The sequence below is a fragment of the Fistularia commersonii genome, chromosome 7 (assembly GCF_037954325.1).
Source record: "Fistularia commersonii isolate RoL2024-O1a breed Wild chromosome 7, RoL_Fcom_v1.0, whole genome shotgun sequence".
Lineage (NCBI taxonomy): Eukaryota > Metazoa > Chordata > Actinopteri > Syngnathiformes > Fistulariidae > Fistularia > Fistularia commersonii.
The window spans coordinates 12752530-12770032 of NC_141290.1; the positions used below are offsets into that span (position 1 = coordinate 12752530).

At 38.4% G+C, this 17503-nt stretch overlaps 1 protein-coding gene across 3 annotated transcripts in view; it reads right to left on the bottom strand.

Annotated features, from left to right (window-relative positions):
- Nucleotides 1–1332: 1332 nt before the first annotated feature.
- Nucleotides 1333–17503, bottom strand: part of ngfb (nerve growth factor b (beta polypeptide)) — a 90249-nt gene continuing 74078 nt past the window's right edge. Inside the window, exons 1-4 of one of the 3 annotated variants that reach the window (XM_086148840.1) lie at nt 17351–17454; nt 16957–17100; nt 5216–5354; nt 1333–1922 (exon numbers count right to left, since the gene is read on the bottom strand). In XM_086148840.1, the coding sequence (XP_086004966.1) occupies nt 1333–1911 (579 nt within the window). In that variant the 5' untranslated portion in view covers nt 1912–1922; nt 5216–5354; nt 16957–17100; nt 17351–17454. Of the gene's footprint in view, nt 1923–5215; nt 5355–16956; nt 17101–17350; nt 17487–17503 lie in introns of those variants that run through there. The other 2 variants (XM_086148839.1, XM_086148842.1) reach the window with 2 other exon arrangements.

A 17503-nucleotide genomic window follows, 5' to 3' on the forward strand; every position in this document is an offset into this window, starting at 1 on the left:
AAAAGAATGCCTCTGCTTTGCCACAATTCTAATTTTGTAAAGAATAATTAAAAAGAAATCCTTGACATTATTACACTGAAATTATGGGAAATGCTTTTTTTATATCTTTGTTCTATGATGATCTATGATGAAAAGCAGGAGAAAATGCCGCAACAATGTTTGCAGTTTTCCCACTGGGGCATAAAAAATTGTTATCAAGGTGTAACTCAGTAATGACTGGATGGAATCAAAACACCTCTCTTCCAGTCAATGATGTTAATAAAAGTGTATTGACGTGTTTAATAAATAACAAAGTCAACAAGAATGACTATTTTGAGATGTCTGTTGAGGTCATTTAGGTCATGGCGAATTCTTATCAAAATCCTCTTTTCGTGGCAACTGGACATGAATTTCTTCATTTGAAGACATTTCACCCCTCATTCGAGTCTTCTTCAGAACTGAAATCCAGTTGGCACAACAAGAAGATTTTGACAAGAATGTCTGTTTTGCTTATGTCAGACCAGGGTCAAACACATGGGTTAGAAAAGGTCTACAAATGACATCATTGTGCAGGTCTGCATAAAGCTTATGGGCTGATGCTCTGTCACTTGCTTGATGGCACCTGATCTGAGAACAAGTCACAAGTCATCTGTGGTTGCTGTATTTTCCTCCAAGATAGCAGTTTAACCTAAATTCCAGCTCCTGGACAGATATCCTGAATGACGGCAAAGGTCACAGTACCGGGGTTTTCAGAGTAAATCTACTGTGGAGGTTGAAAAGGGCATCCAAATTCATACAAAAGCTTATATTTCTGTATTTACAACTGACCAGAGATCATAATCAAAAATACTCACGTTCGAAGGTTTCTTAGTGGAACAGAGAAGGCAGACATCAATTCAAATATCTCATAAAGAGAATTAACTTTCGCGCAAAAAGACAAAAATTGTGATTCATTGTTTAGCATCCCTATATATATAAAATATATGAGGACAAATTAAATGAAATCTATATCGCACATCAAGTGTTTTGATGCCCTTTGTAGAATCGGACAACAGACCGACTTTTCAACCCGCAAAACCAATTTATCGTAAACAGCAGGTGTCCAGTGATGAAACAAAACAGCTCTGTGTTTTGATCTTCACATATGTAAAACTCCATCTGTGAATCAGCTACTATTTGACCCGGGCCCGCTGTAGGCAGTGTATATAAAGTACAAGCAGTCCTGAAATTTCATTATAATAATAATTTATTATTGGGGAGTTTTTGATCTGGAGGTTATGCAGATAAACTTTCTGCATGCAAATGTGTCTGTGTCATACTTGATAGTGTCCAGTACTTGTGTACACTCTGTCGTTACTGTCGCCACGACTTGCGGCTGAGCACACACACGCACGCCACATTGATGCGTATGAGCCTCCATGCCACCAGGTTGTCAAAAGATGTCAGAGCGCGAACAAAAGTGTGTGAGTCTGTGCAGTAGGAGTTCCAGTGCTTCGCGTCAATTCCCAAGCAACCTCGGGTGCCTGAGCGAGAGCTGTGACACGAGGTCTCAAAGAAGTACTGCTTCTGGCTTACATTGTTGATTTTCACATCCGGTAGCACCGTCACCTCATTTCCTAAGATGTCTGTGGCCTTAGTCTTGTTGCCCACCCAGTAGCTGACGCTGTCGCACACTGAATATATACCTCGATGTGGAGGAATACCGGCTCCTCGGCGGGTTCTCCTGCTGGTGCTGTGGTGCTCTGATGGCTCTGCATCAGGGGTCTGAGCGCTGAAGAGCACCCTGGGTGAGAGGTTGCGCCTCTTGCTGAAGATTTTAGGGTCCACTGCAGGGATGAACTTGTCTGGATCCTGCTGCTGTGGAATCGTGGCATTGGCCACATCCTGGGCACTGAAGAGGAGGAGGAGGAGGACCAGCATAGATGACCTCATGGGCACACCACCTGTGGGTATCAGCAAAGTGCAGAAAAATCAAGTCTTTGGCTGCATGCTGAAAGAGCTCTGAGATGGTTCGATGTTGAGGAAAAATGCAATTTTATATGTCTTTTCATTTTGGTGTGGAAATGAGTGTTTCAGTTAATACACAGAGATGTATGAAGAAGACTAAACAGTATTACAAGATCATCTGTGTTGGAAGAAATGAATAGTCTTTTACGAGGAAAATGGTTAAAAAGTACAATCGATCTGAGAAAAAGCCCTGCCTCCTGTCGTATCCAGGTGTATCCACATCTGGGGACTTGCTTTATCAGCCCTGTATTGTGATGGGATTTTATTGTTCACTATCAAACTTTTTGTCTGCCATTCAAATGATGTCATATGGCTGCTTGTTAAAATTAATTAATTGATTCAGTGTAAAATCAGAAATATACATTCATTGATAAAAATCAGTCCCCCTCCCTCAATCCAAATGTCAATTCAAAACCCATCCGTTCAAAATTGTTCCGTCTCTGTAATTTTCAATTCCATTTTTTTTCTCTTTTATGTTAATCTATTTGTAAGGTGATCTTGAATTTAGAAAAGGACCACAAATGAATTCCATAATTATTTTCATTAATTAATTAATCAATTCATTCATTAATTCATTCATTCATTATATATAATGCAGAGGCATGGCTGGAGCCTATCCAGCTGGCAAGAGGTGGAGTTCGAGCACAGGGCCACATATAGAGACACGGAACTAATCACTGTCTCATTCACATATCTGGGTAATTTAGGTCTCCAATGAATTTATTGCATATTTTTGGACTGTGGGAGGAAACCTGGAGAACCCAGAGGAAACCCACGCAGCCATGGGGAGAACATGGAGACTCAACAAAGATAGGCCCCCTGTTGAAACAAATCAGGGACCTCCTTGCTGTGAGGCAGAGGCACTAATCAGCTAATCATTGTGCCAGTGTGTTGCCCTCCAATTATTATTTTTATCATTATTATTATTAGTATTACATCAAAATATTACAATAATATTACATCGGCATCAGTTTAAGACTTAAAAATCACAATTTAGACTTCTAGCCACTTGAGATCTTCCTGTCCAGACTTGGAAAGTCGCTGAACACAAGAATGCAAAGGTGGAAGAAATACTTTGGACTTTGGAAATACTTTAGCAAATACTGTGCAAAACACAGACTTGCGTGAAATATTAATGGTCATTAGCTGCGCTTGAAACGCCCTGAAACACCCCTGATATGAGTGGACCTTGGCTAAACTCACACTTGTTTTGAACTTTCAAATGAATGACTTGTGGTCAAACAGCCAAAATTTGTTCACATGCAAGCCCTAATTGGAAGAATATGTCAAAACACATGTAAGTTAATTGTTGTAATAAACAATATTTTGACCTTGACACATCACTTTCAAATCTCTCTCCTTTCATCAGCATAATACAACATATGTTCCTGTCAAGCAGTAATGGAAAGTAACGGAGTGCTGTGTATTAAAGCGGGCATGTCTCCACCTGTGCTGCTACTGCTGGCACTTTCTGTCAGCTATGTTATTACGCTGGGTGTTCCTTGTAGGCGCTCAGGATGAATACTCTTGGATTAAAAGGGTTAACACTCCCAGTCACAAGAAACCTCATCGGCTGTACAAAAGAATGTAATGTGATTTATGATTTAACCAGCTCTCTTGATTGTGTGTATCTTTACACCTTGCCTCAGGCTCGCTTTTTGTGCAAGGCAGCTCCAGAGCACGTGAATACTGACGACGGCCAATTTTTGGCAGCTGCCTTTCATTTCTCAAAAAATATTCAGGGAAGCTGTAATGGCACCAATGCTCATGTCTGTGTTCGGCATCGAAACGATATAGGAGAGATCAGCTTAACCTTCAAGGACCTGCAGGACTTTTGTCCTGGGGCAACATGATCATACAGGACAACTTCTTGATTGCAATTTAACATTTTACAACATTTTTATTGTTTTTTTTTTTTTTTTTAATTTCTATTCTGTCATTACCACCTTCATACTAATAATAAGGTTTTTTTTTCCGGACTTCATAATTACTTTTACATTTTGATCCAATTTTTATTTTAAAAGAATGAGGAGAGAAGGGTTTTTTGCAGGGAGGGATCTGGTGTTTATCAGGTGTATTTTGGTCGATTTCAACATTTTGCAATTTTTTACTCTCAAGATTTGCTTTTTTTTGACTGTTTATACTTTTGGATTTTTAAGTTTGCGTCATACTGAATACTGGACTCTTAAAGAACTAGTTGCCTCAGTCACTTAGGTCCTCCCTGGCCACTTACATGAAGCCGTATATGGGTGATCTGGCTGAGACACTTCCCGAAACTGAGGATGTTGTTTTTTCTTCTCCTAACACTTAATACATTTTCTATTCATTTACAAACTGCCATCACTCTAAGCTATCGGGTAGTACAGTGAGTCTGCGCAGGGTCATCACTGCAAAATGTGGCCCCTGGAGATTGTTGAATGGAACCTCCACAGTAATTGTACTCACTAATTGTAATTAAAACAGGTTAAAAGTCCAAGTTGAACAAGTTTTTCTTGTCATAACCATAAATAATGACCATTTATGCAATAATGTAATAAAGTTCAAATACAAAATCCTGACTGCCTCCCCTGCTCGCAGGATTTTACAACAAGACGGTCCCTAAATATTTTGGCATGTCACAGATCTGCCAATGTTTATTGCAGCCGATACTATAAACTGAGATTGTTATTTTATTCCACCAACAGCAATTTGCTCTGACAATTGTAAAGTGAACTGGAGTGACTGAGACAAAGGATGCACACTTGCACCAAACCACTTGCCCCTTGTGAAATTGCACTTTGCATTTTTTGATTAAATGATCAGGAATGTGGTCTTTTGATTGCCTCACTACATTTTTTTTAGCCAGACAACAATATGACTTAAAAAGGAAACTTAAATACAGCAGTAAACAATGTTATATCATTCATTTGTTTCTGTAAAATTTATGAATGCTACTTCAAAACTTACTCTAATTACATTCTATGGATAATAGTTCTATATTTTAAAACTTAAATGCTCCCTCACATAATCCTTCCATCACCTTCTTGTCACATTTACCCCTATACAGAAACCCACACACCAACGGTGGCTGAGGTGCCATGCAAGGTGCCAACCAGACGACCAGGGGCAACTGGGGACATTTCAGCGTCCAACCAGGAGCCCTCTGTTTGGTGGAACGTGCATTCTACCAAGTGAGCCACAACTACCTCTATAAGTCAAGTACCATTTTCAATGTAAGACTCATATTTACCTTTTCAGTGTCTCCCTGGAAACTGTAGCACCCTGTTGCACCTAGCGACACCGTTTAGATCTTGTTGCTTTCTGAGCTTCTGCCATCTGGCCTGACGGTAGCCCCCATCCAGCACGCGTCTGTCACTTTTCCCCAAACCCTGCAGAGAGCAACGCAGAGCAAGTTTGTCTTACCAGACTTGTAAACCCACTGTAAATACATCATAGTAATAGGAGGGGAATACACTATTCCCGCTCATCGAACACTTGCATACTGAACATACCGAATCAGAGCAGCAGACCAACATGATGCAACGCAGACAGTGTGCAGCAATTAAGACAGTTAGGGAGGTTTAATAACATTATGGGAAATTATGTCAATGATCTTGGTTATATGAGCTTCATCAGGTTTGCTAAAATCTAATTGCAAATTTGACTCAAAGACCACAGGATACTCAAACATTTACAGGCGTTTGGGATTTCCAGTGCAAGATGGAATAATAGCACGGTATCTTCGTTTGTGAAATATTTTCTTAAATTCAGGATATTGTTGTTCTATTTTAGATGTCTGCTTTGACTCTTGCTAATAACTGGTTCCACCAGTACGTGTGAAGAGGAGACTTGCTTGTCTGCTTTCAGAGGAAGGCCTTTTTGTTGAAGTATTACTATGGTTATTTTTGTGTGTCATCCGTCTATTGCGAGAATCCTTCAACCATAAGTGTTGGTCATGACTTGTCACTTTGTTGTGTCGTGTTACATTACTCAACTGAGCTGAATGTTGTTATCTAATTGAACAGTGTGTCGACCCCTCACTTAGAGTCAATCACCTGGCACTCACCAAAAACAACCAACATGAAGAGCTCATTTGACACCCTTTTTTAATCTTTTTTTTTATGTGAGTCTTTCCTTTGTGACTAATTACTTTTAAGCCAAACTGTGGAAATACTAAATTGGCGGGCAAGCTTGGAAAATGCCAAGGAATGTAAGCTGCCCCTTGAAAAAAGTAAATAGGCTGTAAATTTGTGTGACACAGAAAAATGTTTTCTGGCACAAGGAGTGATCCTACTCTGTGGCACCGTCGCAGCCATTCTCTGGGGTCGGGACATCTCTTCTTCTACTTGCAGGTCTTTGGTAAATATTTAAGTAAGTGCTACCTTCATGTGACATGCAATTGGCATATGACCGAATAGATATATTATAAAAATGAGTGACACAAATCTCCCAGCTACAGAAAAGCAATTATTTACCGTTGATCTCGATCTAAAACTGAAATAACAGCAAATATGTACAATTCAAATACATGAGTAATCGACAGCCTTGGTTGAAATAGGAGACAAGAGAAGGAGAAAAAAGGAATCTGAAGATGATTTTTGAGTGTATTTTTCATAGGTTTATATTTCTTATTTGTTACAAAAACTAAAATATTCATTAAAATATTGTTATTATTATTACTCTGATTAATGTCCGACAGGTCCAGGGTGTACATGACTCTCACCCAATGACAGCTGGGATTGATTAGCAGTATATGAAGCCTAAGCTAAGAATGAATAAATTATTATCACTATTATAATTTTTTTTTATGAGCAGTAGTTGTATTATTGCAATAGTTAGAATAGTGATAAGAATAATAAGAATAATTAGCTTTATGACAATGACCAAACTAACAGTAAATGACTGAAAAGACACAACTTGATAGGGTCTTTATACCCCTCACAAAAAGCACAAAATTGATAGATTCATGTTCCCCTCAGACAGTGATGCTGATCAACTAATGCGCCTGATGCTGCTGGAGAATCTGTTGTCAAAATCTGCCTTTCATCAGAGAGACAAAGGAAACAAAGATAAAACCAGATACAAGAAAAAAAAAACATCTGACTTATTTGTGTCAACATAAGGGGGAGCACACCCACGAAGCTCACTAATGGTATAAGCTAATATTTAGAGCCTGTCAGCTAATAGGTCTGCTTATTACACTGTTTAGTGAAACTAATCAGTTTATAAATCAACATAATGAAACTAATGGACCTCAGTTCCAGAAGCAATTTCCAAGAAGGAGGGCAGCGGCAGGTCCTTCATTTGTTACAAAGGTGCTGACGTAAATCGAGCTAAGACTGTATTCAATCTGTGACTGGAGAGACTAAAGAAAAAATACAGAAAAAAAAAGATTCATCCTGATGATTATAGACCTTGGAGATTTCACTTGTTCCTGAACACAGCGGCCCGTAAGTTAATTATACCCAATTTGAAGCAACTTTACTGTGTATGAAGTATGAACAATTTAAGGTGCATTGCAATGGGATGAATCATTGACAAATAATATCTATATATAATGCTGGTAATTGCAGCATCTATGTAATGTCTATTTCAGTGCCAACTAATTAAAAAGTCAGCAAAGTGATAGCGAATCAAAGTTCTGTTGATTAGTCTCATAAATGGGGAAAATTAATACATTCATCTATTAAATTTCAGTTTGAAGCAGGTTGAAGGACAACCAGCTGCTTTTCTTGATTATGCCCAACCCCACTGCGCAGGTACTGTACTTGAGAAATTCCCTTGAATTCATTTCCATCTCTTTAGTCAATCGTTGATGAATAAGCCGGCAATCGATTTGAAATACAGCGAAGTAAAAGGAACATTGAGCGATGTTGGCTGCGAAAGTTTGTTGTAAAACTTGGAATCAGTTGGTTGTATCTCATGTGACACATTTAAACAAAGTCCGTCTAGACAAGTCTGTGCAGTCCACAGTCATCTTGGTTACCACACAGGGCAATTGTTTCAAGTAGCGGGTTGCTGAATTTTTGGAAACACCATTTTTTGGCTTATTTAATATTTATTTAACGAAACACTGAATTTGAATCCCTCTTAAAAATCCCCCAAATCCTTGAAATACTGAAAGGAAAATTTTTGGTCATCTTTGGATTCTTTAGGAAGTGAGTCGCATTCAAATAGTCTGTATTTTAGCAGTTTTCAGACACGCGGATTAGGTGAAAGCATTTCTACTTAAGCCAGTCTGGCTCAATCAGCAAGGCATCCATTTATGTGGTTTGATACTCCTCACTGGAGATGCCACCCACAAATGCTGACCTACGACTAATTAGCTCTAATGGATTCAGTTTAATGAACCCCATCTGGGTTGACTGACGAGCAACCCAGACCAGGAACAATCTGCCGCCATCTGAAAAAAAATGGCAGTGGCTTCATTCATATGGAGAAAAAAAAAAATCACAGACCCTCTCGTAATTTGATCTTCTTAGGCTGGCCCTCAGTCAAAGAGGAAGGGGGGAGCAGGTGAGTTATTGTTAAAGCCGCCAATGCGCTTTGGATGACATGTTGCTCATTGCATTGCTGGAGCCATTCATGCTGAACTCCTTGCCGAGATGAATATGTGCAAACACAAAACCTGACCGAGAGCCAAATTTCAACCTTAATGTAAAATTCAGAAGTTCATACGATAATACAAATGTTTTTTTTTTAAATCTCTGAAAGTGAAGGTATGATACATGCCTGAAAACCACAGGAAATTTGAAACATATATTTTGTCTGATTGCTTTCTTTAAATTGCTAAACCCCATAAGAGTGTTGATTCTGACCAGAGTCCTTTTGCTCAAACTCAACCAAAAAAGGTAATAAAAAGAAATGCTTTTCGTGTCCTACATAAAATAACAAATTATTCATCTTATTCAACATAGGCTTATCCACACATACATATTTGTACTGTGATGATAATCACGCCATAAATCAAGTTATGAAAGCAAACAAGTATGAAATACATAAGCGGTTCCAAATTTGTGTGGGTCATTTGCCTATATTTTTTTTTCTAAATCAATCAAAAGATTAACAGATAAAGGGCAGGCAGGAAAATATCAAAATATTAAACAATATACTACTGTCACTGTACAACACAGATAGAAAAAACAATTTCTTGTAGGGTTTTAGATACATTTAAGAAATACATATTAATATAGCCTTAACTTATATGTATGTATCATATAAACTAAAGAGGCTATTCATAAGTTTACAATGTAATTTCAGAAATTCCTCTTGAGACACGTCCCCCAACTGCATGTGTGGTTATGTCTAAATTTAGGTATCTGAATAAATTCAATTGCAATTTACAGTATAATGGCCCTGTGGCATAATGAAAATGTATTTGTACTCTTCTCTTAAGTTATAGTTTTATATGTTCATTGTTTGGCCCAGTAAAAGTAAAGGTGGTTAGAGGGTCTCTTGTAGAGAGAAATATACAGCAAGGAGTATGTCTAAAAGATGAAAAAGTGTTTAAACACACAATTTACTCTGTTAGAATGGCTTCCTTGATTACAGAGCTTATTACGTCTTGACTCATAATAAGAGGACTGAGAAACACTCACTAAACATCTCTTAACATGAAATGTGTTTCCTGCCAAAGGCATATATGTACAATGACTTTGTTGCTATGCCAACCATACTGTAAATTCCATCCTGGGGCAGTTTTTTGAGAGCCATGTGGAGAAGGTGTATGGGAACGAGAAGTTTCACACCGGAAAATTAGAAAAGACTTAAACGGTATAGAAATAAGGTCATTAAATGAACAATATATGTGTGATTTACTCAGTATAGGAATCATGAAATATACAACCAGAGCTGTTCCATATAAGTTAAGGCTCTTCAAACCCTATAAGATCTTCTTATAGCCCTTCTGAGACGATTGCCTTACTTATGCCCCCCCCTTGACCACCTTAAGGAATAAAGCTTTTAAATCAATACTCTTGTTGAAAAGAGTATACCCACAAATAAGCAGAGCAGCAGAGATCCGCGAGTGATAGCTGGGAATGATGTAGATAGATAGATAGATAGATAGGTAGATAGATAGGTAGATAGGTAGGTAGATAGATAGATAGATGGATAGATGGATAGATGGATGGATGGATGGATGGATGGATAGATAGATAGATAGATAGATAGATAGATAGATAGATAGATAGATAGATAGATAGATAGATAGATAGATAGATAGATAGATAGATAGATAGATAGATAGATAGATAGATAGATAGATAGATAGATAGATAGATAGATAGATAGATAGATAGATAGATAGATAGAGGTCTGGGTGTTACGCATCAGTAAGAATGGAGCTGATGGAGGCCACAGTCCCTTCAGAAACTGCATGTTGGTGAAAAGACTAGGATGCTTTACCCCACTGCATCCGACGCTTTGTATTGCACTTGGTGATGTGTGGCTTGGATGCAGCTGCTTGGCCATGGAAACCCATTCTATGAAGCTCTGCGCATCGTTCTTGAGCTAATCTGAAGGTAGCGATTGACTGCAGAAAGTTGGCGACCTCTTTGCACTATCTGCCTCAGCATCCGCTGACCCCACTCTGTCAGTTTACATGGCCTACCATACCTGAGTTGCTGTTGTTCCCAAACACGTCCATGTTCTTATAATACCACTGACAGTTAACTTTAGAGTATTTAGGGGCAAGGAAATATCACGATTGAATTTGTTGCACAGGCAGCATCCTATCACAGTTCCACGCTGGAAATTACTCTGCTCCTGAGAGCGATCCATTCTTTCACAAATGTTTCTAAATACCGTCTGCATGCCAAGGTGCTTAATTTTATCCACCTGTGGCCTTGGAAGTGATTGGAAAACCTGATTCCGATTATTTGGATGGGTGAGCGAATACCTTTGGTCATATCATGTATATGTGTGTGTGTGTGTGTGTCGATGTGTGTGTGTGTGTGTGTGTGTGTGTGTGTGTGTGTGTGTGCGTGTGTGCAGAATAATCTATCTATCTATCTATCTATCTATATGTATATATATATATATATATATATATATATATATATATATATATATATACACATATACATATGGACACACACACATAAATACATACATATATGTACTGTATGTACTGTATGTATGTATATATGATGTGCATGTATATCTTCTTCCTCTTTCAGTTTTTCCCTTCAGGGGTCACCACAGTGAATCAACTTTCTCCATCTAACCCTGTTCTCTGTATCCTCCTCTCTCACACCAACTACCTTCATATCCTCTCTCACAACGTCCATAAATCTTCTCTTTGGTCTTCCTCGAGACCTTCTGCCTGGCAGCGCCAATTCCAGCATCAGTTTACCAATATATTCTCTATCCCTCCTTTGTACATGACCGAACCATCTCAGTCTGGCTTCTCTGACCTTCTCTCCAAAACATCTAACATGTGCTTGTCCTCTGATAGAATCATTCCTGATCCTATCCATCCTGGTCTCCACATCCTCATCTCTCCAACCTCTCGTTCTGCCTCCTGTCTTTTCATCATTTAAACTGTTTCTAGGATGACGTGCATGTATATATGTATATATAAATATATGCATACACATAGAGTACATACATACACACACGTATATGTATCCTAGCTTGCTGTTTTTCTAGGAAATATCTAGCAGTGTGGAAACAAATAGGTCTCTGACTGATGAGGGCTGAAGTTCTAAATTCTTCAATTGAAATTTACTATCAACCCAAAAAGGACTTCTCCAAAAAACTCAAAAGTCGCTTGCACATAACCAGCTCCCAAATTAGTGTTATGGTTTCCCTCAATGCCAGCATGAGCATTAGAGATGTATGCAACGCACAGGACTATATTCAAGATTTACATCTTAGCAGACATGTCTACGCTTCTCTGCTGAAGCTGTGGTTTAATTCAACATCGTATTCCTTTTGATTTATCTTGTCAAAGAAAAACTGGATACACAGCAGGCAAGGGAAAGACATCTTTTCCCCCCTTTCTGTCCACATCCCATTTGTATCAGAGATAATCTATGCGAGAAGCATTCCAGTTCATGTACGAACTTCACTTAGGAAACCGGGCTTAGGGGTCAAATGTCATTTAAGGCAGATGTGTGGAAGTTTGGCATCAAGACTTAAAGACCACATGCTCTCTGAACTGAGACCAAATGAAGTCCGGCCAATTCCAGACGGAGCAGGGAGGACTTTTTATCCAAAGCGTTCAGTGATGCAATACAATGAAACTCGGAGGTATCACTCTCTTGATATCAGACTGCTACATCTGCGATATGACAGAAAAATAAAGTTCACCTGCAGAATTTATAACACAGCTTTGTCTTTAAGTATTTATAATCCGAATAGTTTGACCATAAGTAGAGGACTAACTTCCTGTTGACCCGTCAAGTTTTATGAAGGATGCTTTCATCACCTGTTTCTACATGCAACCCACTGATAATAATTCTGTCAAACATAAGTGAAACCAGTAAGAGAAGGAATGTTGCATGAAGAGTACAGACATATACAGACCCAACCAAGAGACATGAAATATAACCACTGGCGGTGACAGACGCAAACACATGAAGATGGTAGATGGCAGATTTAACAAGCTCAGTTTCATTACTCACTGGTGGCTGTGTTTGGTCTCATTGCACTGAGAAAACACAGCTGACCCCAGTTTGCAATGTAACTATACACATCTTGCTCGGTGAAGAACCAGGCTGCGCTCCGCTCAAGATTGCAAAATCTGACAACAAGGACTCAGGGGGTGCCGGCGTGTTTTGCTCAGTTTCCATCATCTGGTGGCAACCACTCAAAACTGTGGCAGACGTTAATTTGTTAAAGCTCGTTGACCTTGCCTGAGATGAACTGTATATAACTTCAAGGTGTCTTGCAAATGAACTTTTGTTAATTTTTGAGGTAAGTTTAAAAACAATCTATGCTGATGTCTTTAGATACATGACTGCCAATCATGATCTCAGTTCAGTCTGAAGGAATTTGGATAATTAAGTTGTTGGAGGACATTACAGTGGCAGATGCCAGATCAGATATGACTATTTAGACTTGAACTGAGAGCTGTATTGACTTCACAGTTGTCTTTCGGAAATTGTTTTGCCAGACATTTTCTGTCTTCCGTCCATACACAGCTAAAGTCACAGCCTTCATTTATACAATGCAGATACAGACATTAATCGCATCAACAATTATTCCTAAAATCAATTCAGAATGATTTCACACGCCAAGAAAAGAAGTGTCGAAATAAATGCACCCATTTGCTATTTTCCACGCTTAAGTATCAGCGCAGTATTTACCCAGATCACTACTTTATTTTTCTGTTGAGCATGTACATATGAGCCTTGTCATTGAAAAAAAAAATCATTACACATTAGCTTCACTCTGGATGCCAAAGGTCTGGAGCCAGGAAATTTTAACTGTCACTTCTGTTCACATTAAGTGTTGTCTGCCTCCTTGTGTTTTCTTTTTTTCTGACTTTATTTCCCTTTGCGATTGAATGTTTTCATGTTTGCCTAAAATGTGTAATTTAATCAGAAAACCATGCTTCTGTCACAGTTTCTGAGATCACTGTTAATCTTTTATTGCAGCTGTCTTTTCATTTCATTTCATTTTTTTCTACATCTTCATAGCTGCTTATGTAGTCATTCAAAATATAGGGCAGTGTGTCCAATATCTATCAAGCACATGTGACAGTCTGTACCCTTCGAACTTTATCTGGTCATATGGGGTTTAGATTGTTTTTGTTTTGATGGAAAAAACAACCAGCCAAGCAGAATATAATTCATACCTGGGAAAATAAAAAAAAAGGCAACTCAGAAGCTTGATATGGAATTACACACCAAGGACGCTGATTTATAGCCAAGTTTCATTCTTGGCATCACTTTGAGGTTAAAAACCCAATAGCGGAAATAACCACACTGTTACTTTTTAAAACAAGTTTATCCTTCCCCGCAGTCTTTTAAATGAAAAGTCCAACCCTGTCTGAGTGGAAGTTTGAGGGGGAATGAGCATGCATCATTGAGATGCAGGATTGAGCATTTTTGGGAGTGCATAATACGGAAAGTATCATGATTGACATTGTGAATAAGGTGTCACAGTAACACTTCTACTGATGCTCATGCATCCTGTGCACTTCAGTCAGGAGAACTAATGTAGCTCAGGCACAGGCTATGCCTTGTCTCATGGCCGCTGCTTTTCTACCAAAACGTCTATCATGTGGTTTAAAGTTTGCTCCCTTCAGCCAAACTTGTCTAATTGAATATCAATAGCAATACTGATATCAGGCAGGTGCCGTCAGATAAAAAGATAATATTGTTTCAGGAATGCATGTTGAACCATTAGGATCTTTTTCCTTTGTCAGGATACTAGCAGGTATACATGAAAAGAAGTGTCCCTGGGGGTGCGAGAGGTGATGGGACATGTTTGTGAAAAGGACTGCATTTGTTGATCCATTTATATATGAAAAGAGCAGCTAACCTTGCGTGGTGCCAGCAAAGTAAGGAATTGCGGGCAATTACTGCCCTGATGGCCAGTAGAAAAGGAAAATTGTCAAATTATTATAATTAGCTGCTGTTTACAATCTTAGTTGTTCAACATTCCAGTCTTGTTACCCTTGTTTTGTTACCTATGGTTGAAAATTAACTATGATATTCACTCCTATTCCAGCCATTATAGCCCTGCAATGTTCCTTCGCACACTTAAGTTTTCATCTATGTTTTCTATAAAATGTAGTCAGATCAAATGTGCATTTTTTTTCAGACACATTGTTTCTTTTAGACACAGAATGCTTCCATGCATACAGGGGCCTAAAGCAATGCTGTGCACAGAAATAATTCGTCCATGTGTCTTTTTGACAACTGTATGGAGACACAATTTTAATCTATCAGAAAATGACATGCAATCATTTTTTTAATTGATATACTGCAAGTGAAAGGTAGGTGATAACAACAGAATTCATTATTTTGTTACTTTCAGTCAAACTCTAGACTACAACAGAGGGAGTCATCAAAAAATGTCCTGGAGGAGCATCATTGTGAACCTGAAAGCAGCACAAACTACTTATAGCATATTATATGATATTTATATGATATGATATTTATTTTACAAATGCAAAGATTAGTGGTGATTCAAATTCGCAAGCATTGTGTGTAAAGAAGCCAGCAGAGCGTTTCTTTGGAGCTGAGCAGCTTTTTGCTGAGTTGAAAAATGGGGACTCGTTGGAGAAAAAAAAAATCGCAAACAAATTCAGAAGGTAAACAAAGCTCAACAGGAATTTTAACGGCTCTTTCCAGTGAACAGAACAGACAACAAGGGTGCTATAAAAGCAACTAGGGGGATCTAGAAGGATTGCTAATCTCTATAAATGGATGTGCATGTGAAGTGCGCAATGTGCAGCTAATTTGAAGAAGGTGTTGGCTGTTGGCTGGTGTACACATGCAGAAGCCTTAACATACTGACTTGACAAATATGGACCATGCAATCTCTCTAACCAAGAGTTTGGTCTGCTCGTTCCTGGCTCCACCTGTGGACCAGATTATTCGTCAATGAGAAGTTACAGGCAGCTGGCAAAAACCCTCTAAAAGCTTTATTGATGAATACTGTTTTCGTGCATGACTAATAAGATGGAAAAATAAATCATGGAAAAGTGAAAACATCAAAAAACTTTGAAATATTTAAAGTGCATTTTGTGGTTGGACATGATGCGGCGGTCATGCACTATTTCCAAAGGAAAATTCTGAACTGCTAATTTAAAGTTTGTCTTACATCCCAGTACGCGACAAATGGCTCAGTCATCAAAAAAGACAGGACAGTGAGGTTAGCTTGTTAAAATGAGATATTAAACCATTTAACAATCAAAATCTTTAACCGAATCACTTGGAGAGACTAAAACATTGATTCAAACAGTCATATTCATGCTTTTATATTTGCAGACACACAAGTCTTTGCTAAAAGTCTCAAATCTGTAATCAAATGATTCTTCCAATCAAATTTTCTGTAAAAGAAGTGAAAAAGACACAACCTGAAAGCAGTCTTATGATGCAGACTGATCAGGGTTAAAACAAGTTTAGCCTTTTAATATTTGGAAAGGTTGTGTGATTAAATAACCTTAATTAGAGGCTTGAAGTTGACTTGGCAAAGGCGTCCATCATGCTATGGGCCACATTTGCTCTAAACCAACACTGAGCAGCTTTCACTGCAGTTAATAGGACCCTGAATCAGATGCTGTACCCAGTTCTCTTTATACATCAAGAGGGGGTTGTTCTTAAAGTCATGCAGCATTCTTGGTGTTGGTGAAACATTTAGATTGGTAACTGAAGCTCAACGGAAACCGCACTGCTGCAAAAACCTGCAGTACCAAGCGCATATGCCAAAAAAGAAATAGAAATACAAATACAAAAATAAATCTAAAAGTGTAATATGTCATTTATGAAATATGTGACACTTTTTGTCTTCTTACTGTCTCCCAAAAGCATAATTAATTTAAACTTGCAAAGTGAAAAAATGTTTGATCAGTACAGCCCGTTGTCATGGACTGATGGAACTCATGTTCAAATAAGTCATTTCTTGACGTTTTCCAAAGAAAACTTGGCTAAACTTTTTACGTATAGTCCGATCCCCACTTGGATGTCAGTGCCCTTTGTCATTGTAAACTGACTACAGGCCCTTTTGTTTGAGTGAAAAGAAGCCTCACTATTCATGTTGCGGTTAATTTTTCATTAATTTTCTTACATTATACTTTGAGCCTCCCGGTACTTGTCTTTTTGCATGGGTCGAATGCTCTGTCTTGTTAAATGTACAATGAACGGTAAGGCTTATTTTCACCTATTATCTGTACCTGTCATTATGTAGTTAAGAATACAATAATTAACTCTGTGGCGAATTTCAAGATAATTATCCTCCAGCTAGCTCCATGCTTCCGACCCCACATACCATACACATATAGGACCTGCTGAAAGAATGCTTTGAGAATATTACCTTGCCAAAGAACTGAAGTGTAGGTCTGATGGGAACTATTGTAACCTGATGAGCCTGAGGCTAAGCTTCAACAGTTTCAGAGGGGATGGAGGAGATGATCTGTTCCTGGCTGGATTCGATCTTCTGCCTGATCTACAACAGTGTCTGTATCAATCGTAGAAATACAGAAGGAACATTTTTAATTCTCCGGGTCCACCCCGTTAAAGACATTACCGGTTGGGCTTGGATGGAAGTAAATCTTAAAAAACTTAATCCCTTAAACCTCCTTTGTTTTACTGGCAAGTTGAAAGGAAAAAAACAAAGCAAGTAATACAACTTTTGTTCTTTTCATTATTAAACTGTGTTACTATAGCTGAGAGGAGTTTTTACGGTTGAAAGTGAAATAGTCCTCTACCTCAGCAAAAGCTTCCCTTTTCTCTCCCGTGATGACCCCAAAGGAATTAAAATATATTCCAGTTTGTGTCCAATTCCACAGAATGCCAAGGAGGGCAAGAAAACATTCTTTGTCAATTAGATCATACAGTCTTTACTTAGTCTTGCACTTGCT